Below are 10,894 nucleotides of genomic sequence, written 5' to 3' on the forward strand. Positions count from 1 at the left end.
TACTGAAATCTAAATCAAAGTAGGACTAAATGTTCTCAGTTATATTGCGCCACTTGTCACAGGATTTACACTCTCATCAAACCATTCAGTGAACGGTGTGCAAGCATGTGAAAGTCGGCACACTCATCCGAAGGTCAGCGTGTGTCCTCATGGATTAAGATATGTCGGCCAGCGTTTGCTCTCCGCCCCCCACTCATAAAAACTAGTGGCTCGTTTTGGTTTAAAGTAATTCAAGTGTCCACACCTTGCCATACTTGCCATACTCAACTAATGCCTGCGATTTTTAGGACCAAAACATTTGGGAGGATGTATGGGGAGCCTCTGCATGTGCTCCACCCCTCCACAGCTGAAGGGCTACTGTTGCTGTTATAAGAGCCCTCCCTGTCAACTAGACTGTCACACTGGATCATCCTATGGGGAAGTGTCTAAACCAACTGGGGACTTCTGCTGGCTAAAGCTTGGAGTTACAGCGACTTTTACGCACGGCTCTTGTCCGCATGTTTTCCATTTAAAAACACGGGATTGGCGTTCCACTGTGAAACACTTGCCTACTTATGATGGCTTTCACTATGCTGAGGCCGGTGTCGACGCATCTTTTCTCTTACCCCGCTGACCTGACCTTGATGTCGGACGATGAGGAGGGGAACCGCAGCGAGAGCGACGGCAGCACCGACCAGGGCTACGGTTGCTGCGGGACTCCGGGGGAGAGTTACCGGCGGGAATCCGTCGGCGTGGTGCGGCAGCGAAACGCCGCTAACGCCAGGGAGAGATACCGGACCCAGAACGTCAACACGGCCTTCACGGCGCTGCGGACACTCATCCCCACGGAGCCGGTGGACAGAAAACTCTCCAAAATCGAGACGCTGCGCCTGGCGTCCAGCTATATCTCACACTTGGCAAACGTGCTGGTGGTCGGGGACGGGAGGGAAGACGGCCAGCCGTGCCTTAGTGCAGTCTACAAGGAGGTGAAGGGGAGTGGAGAAGGCAAACAGCCCCGGACTATCTGCACATTCTGCCTCAGCAACCAACGGAAAGGGGTAAAATATTCATCTGCTGCAGACGCTCACAGATAAACACCGGCAGGTGTCACATATTTTACCCATAGATCCATTTCAAAAGTGTAGTATGTTAAAAATTCATCATCTTGACAAGTGCAAAAACATGAAAAACATGTGTCGTGTATTATATTACATGTTCTTATAATTCCCTAAAGCCTACTGTATATAATATCGCATATATTCAGCATGCCATGCCGAGCTATTTCCACAGTAGTGTCAGTCTTTCATGCACCATCCTGCCTGCAAAATACACAACAAGGGGACCGAGCGTGTGCCTGTGCCTTGCCAAGTGCAAAATTCAAGGTCGGATTATAAATAAAAAGTGCCCGGACTACACATGGATACTTTATTGGCTATACCGAATTTCCAACAACTCACTTATAACTCTTTAAAGATATTCACTGGTGTATTAAATGTGGGTGCATTCGTGGATAGATGAGGAAACGCAACACTTGCAAATTTGAAATGGGGTCAGCGTGAAGAATGAAGGGCAGGTCCGTTCAAAACGGAAGTTTGATAATAATTTTGTCTGAATATTTTTTTTTATTGAATATCGTTTTTAAAGCATTTTAGTCCTCCTGAACAGTATGGCAGCAGTACCCAGTCCGTGCTGTCATATATTTTTTATTCATTCATTCTTTATTATCTTAAGCACCAGAATTAAGGTATATGCTAAAATATTTCAGCATTGTTACATTATTTGACATCCTACTTTTAAGATGAGAGTCATGAATGCCTTTGGAAAAATGCTTGTAGCCTTCTTGTAGTTTATATAGATACTGTGTTAAATTAAATTTACATCTGTGCTGATCAGCCTTTTTCGACAGTTCATCAGTCCATCACTGGAATGAGTCTGTTTGTCTTTAGAGGGGGGGTGACACTGTGGGATGCATGCAATGAGCTGACGTGGTCCATCTTGGCGTTCAAATCTCCGTGTTGGGATTTAGTTTATTTATAGGTGCCATATCAGTCAGTGCACGGAGATATCCTTTAAAGGAAACTGTTTTTATCTATTGTAGACAGCTGTGTAATTGTGCTGAACCTATGCTCTCTGGAAAGTACTTCAGAACATGTGAACTTAGGAAATGTGTTGTAGTCTAAAACGTAAGGCACACAGTGATGATGTTTGAATTGACACTGACAGTTATTTTCCTCTTTATTCACAGGTGAAAGACAGACGAGACTGTGTAAAAATGCATGGAAGCAGCGGGAGACTAAGTCGGCGATGAAACTGGACAGGAGTATGAGCGGATGTTTTCAGAGCAGGCCTACACCGACCATTCCTCGTGTCTGGAAGAATCTCAGCACCGTAACAGTCTTGCAGGACTACTCTGAATTTTTTGGGAGTTTGGCTCATTGGTCATTTTTACTCAGTATGGGATAAGAGCGTTGGCAAGAAAACCATCTGTGTCACCAGCAAGTTAGTTACTCTTTCATTATTTGTACTGTACTCATGATGATCTATGTTGTTTTATCATGCTGGTTAAGGCTTATATGGTTAAGGCGTATCTGTACATCAAACTCTCCACTTACAGGTGTGAAATTGCAAGTAATTTATATTTTCTGATCATGGGTATTTAAATGTCTAATGCAAAAGCATTAGCATGAATGCCTGACAGATGGTGCCTATCCCTTTATTTTGCATACTCTACAGTTTGAGGGACTGATGAGACAGACTCCTACAAAAGTTTGCTCCCTTCTTTAAAAGCTAAACTTAAAGTGAGCTGACTTAACTCGCAAACAAACCGGCTCCCTGCTCCAAAGCAGCTTCAGGAATGAAAAGTGAGAGGACAGACCACTGCATCCGCCTGACTCAGTGTTGTGAATTTGTGTGCAACAGGAGGACATATCTGTGGGACACTATTTTGTTTGCTTTTTCATTACACATTGTAATCTACTTTGAAATTAAAATTTATTTTTACATAGGTATGGCTCTGTTGTATTTTGCCCTCAATATAATAGTAATGTGTGGTTGCTTTTTGACTTTCACAGTGGAGTCAAAAGTAATTTTACTCAAAATTTAAAAGAAATGAATTTCTCTTTTAAAGTTCTCGTCTGTAGTTAGCCAACGGGTACCGATGGATAAGCGGTATAGAAAATGGATGGATGGATTTTTTTAAAGGTGCAATCTGTAAGAATTCTAGCGTAAAAGACTGAAAAATTAACAAAAATCATCAACAAAATGTGATGAAATAACAGATTTGATGTTATGTCATAAGTTAGAATCCTAACCAGCGAGCCCAGCACTTGCTTTCCTGTAATGTCTCTTTACAGTATAGTTCAGGCCTCCAGAAATGGGTGCTCAGTGATCCTCCATCCCCACTCCTCTCTTGCTTCCCACCTCTTCTGTCCTCGCCTGAACTAGTCGTATTGTCCTCAGAGTCAGAGTGCCGGTCGGAGCTGCTGTAAGTCACCATGGTATTGTAGTCCACTTGGTCAAACTGTCACTCTTTGTTCAATTTTTTTCAGGTTGCATTCACCAGGATGCCACTAAGCCTGGTTTCATTGGCCACTTGTACCATTTCTGGGTTTGGTTCCAGTTCTGACACCTCTCCCCACCAGCAATCCTCACTAGGTCCTCTGCCTCCTGGCTATCCAAAGCTCCTATGCCAGCGGTGTAAAAACCAACACTCCCCCAATGCTCTGAGCTCCCAGTCTGGCCAGAGTAAGTGAAGGACCTCCGGCTGCATGGCTAACTAGCTAATGGCAGCTACTGTTAGCAGCAGTTAGTTGTTACTCCGGTGGAGTATAAATTCAAATGCAAATCACCTCTGTTGATATATAGTCATGTGAATAACTTTGCATTTATTTTTTTATCTAAGTTTTGATATTGCTGTCTCTTGAGAGTTTTGCATCTACCCCATTATAACAGCAACCCTCTCAGTGCTCACTCCATTATTCTGGACATTCCACTAAACTGTGTTTAGGCTGTTTAAAATCTGCAGTAACTGACCCTTTGCCACTGCAAGCTTTGTTGGCTCAGTGAAGTAGGCTCTGCAACTGTATTCCCTTCAGACCTTTATTTTCCTGATTGTTTCAAAGGTTATAAACCACATGCAGAGTTCATGTAAATTTAGGGCAGCTGGAACTCAATGAACAAACCACTTAACATTACTGGCATCTTCTGTAACTGCTCAAAGGATGAAACATATATGGGGATTTCCACTGAAGGCTTACCTTTTCTGTCTGAGTAATGCCAAGGAATCTCAACAGAGGAAGTAATCAATCTTTTCCTCAGCAGGCTCTCTGAAATCATTGTATCCCAGCAGTATCTGACCACAGAGAGTCCTGTCAGGGTGGCAGGCAGAGGGCCTGTTAGGAAGGCATGAATCAGAGTCAACTATGGGAAAAGGTAAAGGCAAAACAGGAAAGACACAAATTAGTGTTGTTGGATCCATTGTGATGACTGATGATTACTCATGGGGACCATCAGTGAGTGTAGCACATTACTGGAGCCATGCCATCAACCACAGAGAGGAAGAAGCAGAGTTTAAAGTTTAATGTCAGAACTGAAAAACACCTCTTTAAAAATACATTTTTAAGTTCTGAAAATGTGTGCATTCTCTTGTTGGAAGACTCAAACAGAATCTTGGCTTCCTGAATTCAACTGAAAGTGGAGTAGTTAATTTTCTACCTTCATGAATAATAGAACAAAGTTTTGGACATGTGAAGCTGGTATCCAGGAAAATACAGAAATCTGAGGGCTGATCTTTGGCATGACTGCTCTGGTAGTAAATCTCCCTGCTTGGGATCCACATGTGGTGTGGATCAGTCACAGCTAATATCACCTAGCACCCTGAGTCCAGACAAACACAGCTGCTGATGAATTAATGTTATAGATCACAGCAAGAGAGCAGCACTGTGCAATGTGTGAGAATCAGACGACAAGCAGATCCAGATTTTTAATTGCAAGTGCATGAGAAGCAACTGAAAATGTTCAGAGTAAGTGCTTCAAGGATGAATGTCAGCACATGGATTTGAAAAATCACTGCATTACCTTCCAATATAATGTTGCAAAAATAAAAGTACACAAGATGTCCACTATGATACATTAACCTATTAAAACAAGTCTTCATGCTGATTTTTTTTTAAAAAAAGAGGCAAATTTAGAGTTTTGGTTTGGCATTTGATGAAATTCACTTATTTATGTTCCTACACAGAGTGACATGAAAAGATTCATACCACTTTCACATCTGTGTATTAAAATGATATATAAAATTAAATTAAAATGAAGTTTCAGACAGCAGGCGATTAGCTTAGCTTAGCAAACACCAGTAAACTGGTAGCCTAGCTCTGTTCAAATTTAACAAAATCCACCAGCGCCTCTAAAGCTTACTAACAGGTGAAATGTGATAATTCTTTTGTTAAATCTGTACTAAAGCCAAAGAGTAAAAACAATAAGGGGCTAGCTTGTCACCCTGTTGCCTGTCCTTTTTGCCAAACTAAGCTAACCAACTATAGACTCTGGCTTTATATTTAGGCCTAGTACATAGCGATGAGGTACAACTGACCTCATGTAACTCTCATCAACAAAGTCCAATAAGACCATGTTCCAAATGTCATATAGTTAGTTTAAGCTAATTTAGGGTAAATGGACAAAACATGCAAAATCTTCACGATTCCTAACCTTTACATCCTCAGTATATCTACAGAATGTAGTGGGTGATTCAAGATTCTTCTGTTGTAGATTTCTGCAACATGTGAGTGCATAAAAAAAAAAAAATAATAATTTTGCTACACCCGATCAGTGCATACATATTCTATAGAATCCTTCATAGAAAACAACATTTGTACATTTTTTTTTTCAAGAATAGCCTCTGTATTTCTGTCATGACTGCATTATCACATTGTGAGGTACAACATCCAAGTCACAGACAAAAACAAGATTTATTAAAGATTTTAAACATTTGACAACAATAAATGGCTATGGTCTAAATCACCCCAGAAATGATGTTTGCAAGTACACCCCTCTGGAAGAAAGTTATTGCACTCTCAGTCCTCTGGGGTGGCAGAAATAACTGCACACTTGCATAAAGTATCCCAATACTCCAGTTTCTCTCCACCTGTCAGTGCTAAAGCCTAATTAGAATCTGCTGTGTGAGCTTATCCTGCAGCTCCAAGGACCCAGCGGGGCCGCTCTCAATGGCTCCCAGAGGCTTCTCCCCCAGGCAGGAAGATGTCATAGAGGAACAGGAAGGAAAAGGCCTGAGGGCTCGACCCTGTCAAGGCCCTCCCAGTGGGGCCTGAGTCCCTGGGTCAGTGCCAGCTTTGACATCAGTGGGGCCCAGATGGCCTAAAGTGCTCAGCTGATGCTTATTTTAATTCCTAGGTGAGAAAGCATGGCTGAACAAAACTGAGTCAAAGTTACTTTTAATTATTGTGACTCAGATTTCTCAATGAATTCACTGGGCAGGTCCTGTATGTCATGAAACAATGAAAAACGTTCTTTAATTAAGAATCAAGAATCAAGAGTCTTTATTGTCATTACGCAAGCATAACGAGATTTTGTAAAGATTCTCAGCTCAAATGCACACGTATAAATAGCAGCAAAATATAAAACTGAACACTTAAGAAAAATATCAAAAATATAAACACAAAGTAAAGTGAAGACAGGTAAAATATAAGAAGGAGATAGGAGATATGTGTGATGTAAATACACTACAATACACACACTGATTGTACTGCACTGGCTTTTGATGTAAGGACAAAACCCAACTCAAGAAATGTTAACATGAACTCAAATGGCTAAATCACTGTATAAATTGGCATAAGTACCTACACAGGTGACTATCGAATAATATTTTTTAACCAAACTATGGCAAAAGGGAGTGTTGTTGTCCAAAAAGCTAACTAAGATGGTAAAAGCGGAGACAATACAGACAATACTGTGGTAGGAAAATTCATATCCTAGATTATGGAATCCTTTATGTACTCCAGGTGAATAAGAAAAATAAAGTAAGGAGCAAATGCCACAGAGTGCCTTATCCCCATACTGGACAGTATAAAGTTTAAATGTAAATTAATGTGTCAAAGTCTTCCACGACACTTTCTTGAACTTCAGCCCCATCTGGTAAACATTACTGGAGGATACCATGGGGCAAATAGGAAGGGCTAAGATTGCGATACAGTTCCCCTCCACCACATTTAGCCTGAAACAGACCCTTATGGTGCTGTAGCTCAACTGTTTGACACGGCAGACACCTTCCACCCCCTCACTGTCTCTTATTCAACCCTGTCAGAGGAGGTAATCGCCATTGGACATGCACTGTGGGCCCTTTCATGGGACAACGACTTTGGACAGACCGCTTCCGATTTTTATGATAGTTTTCCAGTGATGGGTGGAGTGGGAGAGTAGGGAGCAACCCAATCCTCTGCAGCAGCCAAACAAAGTCTAACTAGGCCAGACACAGTTGAGTGTTTCTCTCTCCCATTCTCTGTGTGGGTGTGTATGTGTGTTCTTGCACACAAAGTTTGACTAATAGTTATAGTTATAGTTAATTATTTGAAGGCTGATATGTATACATATCTCTTTAGGTTGTGGTATACTTGTTAAGGGAATTACTTTCAACAGGTTTGTTTGTAAAAAAGGACAAAACCATGCCCTGTTACAGGATATCTGAAAACTTAAGCCCAAGTGAATGTGCACTGTGAAACACTAAGTCATTGTAGGAAAGGCCAGAATTACGGCTGGTTGGTACAGCAAAAAGAATAATCCACGGCAGGTTTAAGGAGTGTCACAGATGTGGTTCTTTTATTCATTCAGTTTGGCCAACAGCACAGAATCATTCAAGCAGCAACACACCATGTTGTTAAAATGGCACCTATATATAGTGTGTCTCAGCTAATGACCCTGGAAGATTCCATCCACGGGGATCCACTGCCAGCCAACTGCCAGTAACCCACCATTTTTTCTTTTATACACATACAAACAGATTTCATAGCCTATACACATCCATTTACCCCAACTATTACTAAAAACAAACACATCTAAATCACCTTACATTTGTTGTACTCCACTGCACACATATCCATCACCCCACACCAATTCACTCTTGGTTTTCCCCTGGAACTATAAAATCGGTGTCCGTTGCCTGGGGAAGCCTTTTGCCCGCACACCCTGAAGATGCAACAACTGGTGAGTACACAACACTTTTTGATCTTCTTAGTACCCACTCTGAGCAACCCAATACAGCTTAGCTTACCTTATTTCTAAGCAATTAACACATATTAAATATACACATTTAATCCTCTGTCCCTCTCCTCTAGGTACAGCTGTGTGGGCCACACACCACCCATGTCACCTAAGTCAATATCAGACCTGAGAAAAGGACAATAAATATAATGATAAATATTCAATACATAAGATAAATATATGCATATAAATGGGTAAACAAGCAATGTGTTAAAATGTATTGTGCAAATCTTCAATAAAGTGCCGTTGCTCTTAAAGTGTCTGTGCAGTTATTAAGGTGCATATGTCGTCATACCCAGTCAAAGTGCGTGGTGCTATATGTGCAAACCAGGTGACGATGTGTCCTTCGTCACAGTCATTTTCAAGTGTTGTTGCATTTAACAATGTGGCACCTGAAACTGTTCAAGCAAAACAAGAGTGAACTGGAGTTTCACGCTTCAATGAGAGGAACACTACAGCAGCAACAGGGCTGTGAAGCATGGCAGACCCTGTACAGATTCAACCTGATTTAAACCTAAAATTGGTCTCCCTCAACTAGTTGGGCCATTTGAAGTGGTTGAAGGGTCATTGCAAGTCCTCAATTTCCCAAACAATCAATGATCTGACTCTGGTGCAATCAGATGAATTTCTGTCGGATCAGAAACTTTATCAGCGGTCTTCAAAAGATCTGTTACATACTGTAATGGACTTGCTTTGCTTTAATATTATTGGAGTAATGTTTTGAGTCCAGTCTCATTTACAGGGCTCCAAATACCACCTTTCTGGCACATCCCTTTCAGACACAGAAGGTACCCTTAGGCGTCTGTATGAGATGCACCAGTCTTTAAATTAGCTTACAAAGTGCGAAAGTTTGATTGTGTGTCACCCAGGAAACCAGAACTCGCATCCCGTGTGAGACCAAATATTCTAGATATATTCAACAAACAAAATTGTTTTTGTGGTTAAAATTAACCAAAGTGCCATCACGTGTTAGGCTTCATGGCAGGAAGGCTTTGCACATCACACCAAACGCGAACGGGTACCCGGTGCTTCTGGATGAGTAGCTAGAGTGACAAAGTGGCAGTTTCTGACGACCTGGGATGAATCCCGTCATGAATCTCTGTTGCAAATGATTGGACAAATACACCACTTGCTAGTCTATCCTTAGTTTTTACTTCAGAATCATTGTTAGGCAGGAAATATGCAGTACAACTACATCTACATCATGTAATATCTATGATAAGAGGTGTATACTTTTTTTTGGTGATTATGGATTTTTCTCTCTCTTTCTCTGGGTTTGAACATTGTCGAAAACATTTGGGATAATGTGAGTACACAGCTCAAAAAATATATAACAAAGGTCTAGTTGTCCAGCACATTTTAATGCACAAATGTTACAAATTACATCTTTAATTGTAGGTTGCCGTAAGACAGATTACTGCATATTCCATTACTGTACAACAGAGGTGGATGACTCTGCCTGCTGATGTCCAGCAAGGCCAGTATCAAACTGACGTATTTGTCTAACAGAGCAGATGAGTGTGTGTGTGGGCGTGTGTTTTGTATGGGCGATGGTGTTGACGGACACTCTCGGGACTATTGTTTTCCTCCCAACATGCAGTGGGAGGAAGTGGTGGAATGACCTGAGACATTAGTACAGACAATATCGGTCCATGTGGGCAGGGCTCTGATTGCTCCCTGCTTGGCTCCGGCTCCTGCTCTTTACCTCAGCCTTAGGGCGGTGGTCCTTAATGCAGAGGTGAAGGGTGACTAATGTGAGGCCTGATTTCAGCCCCTGTTAAAATAATAGCACAATATGTCTGCACAGACTGCTCTGAAGAAGGAAAGAGGAAAACAGTTGCAGCGGCCTGATGTCCATCATGACATGAGGTTTCTTCATTTTATTTGTAGTAAGTGTACCCCTTTTTCAAACAATACATCGGGTTCTCCAGAAGGACACATTTAATCCCATTTCATTTTTCCAACATTTATTCAAACTGCTCTGTGAACTTCCCTTCAACCTCAGAGTTTGCTGCAGGGTAATCACAGGTAGCCTGTGTTTGGCATAGATGTTTAGGAGATAACTGTTCCCTCGAGCCAGAAAAACACTAACACAAAGCAACATATATTAAGTTATGACACTGCATGGGAAAAACTCTCCTACGTATAAGGAAGCCCGTGGTTGCGCATTTTAACAAGACATGATGAATGATCTTGGGGCCAATAAATGCAATTGTTCACTGCTTTGAGTCGCCTGTAACTGTGAGATGGATGAGAGTCATTGTCTGATATATGTCCAAAAACTTTGAACCAGTTTCAACACCCAGAGCAATTGTTTAGAGGATATCCTCAATCAAGGCCCCAAAGAGCACAATGAATAGTCTCGCTGACAGAAACATGCTGCCCCCAACAACCTCCTCGACTCGCCTGCTGTGTGGTGGAGAAGAACGAGTGTGCCGGCTCTCGCTCCAAGTACAACACCACAGTGACACCTGAACTTTGCTTCTCATTGAATGATGCCAGAAGGAGACTCCTGCCATTTAAACATGTCAGTCATCAGATAATGACTTACTGGTTGCTGGCATAAAAGTGAGATAAAACTTGCTGTTATTGCTATATTAATACACATGACTGGATTAAATTGTTATCTGGCGGGATTGGCCTG

At 41.6% G+C, this 10,894-nt stretch overlaps 1 protein-coding gene across 1 annotated transcript; it reads left to right on the forward strand.

Moving 5' to 3' along the window:
* Positions 1-271: 271 nt before the first annotated feature.
* LOC124055358 (transcription factor 15-like) lies at positions 272-2,984 on the forward strand. Its single transcript, XM_046382136.1, has 2 exons — positions 272-1,037; positions 2,225-2,984. The coding sequence occupies exons 1-2, from the start codon at positions 555-557 to the stop codon at positions 2,285-2,287; spliced, it is 546 nt and encodes a 181-aa protein (XP_046238092.1). The 5' UTR covers positions 272-554; the 3' UTR covers positions 2,288-2,984.
* Positions 2,985-10,894: the final 7,910 nt, after the last annotated feature.

The sequence above is a fragment of the Scatophagus argus genome, chromosome 3, assembly GCF_020382885.2.
Source record: "Scatophagus argus isolate fScaArg1 chromosome 3, fScaArg1.pri, whole genome shotgun sequence".
In the NCBI taxonomy this organism is placed as follows: Eukaryota; Metazoa; Chordata; class Actinopteri; family Scatophagidae; genus Scatophagus; species Scatophagus argus.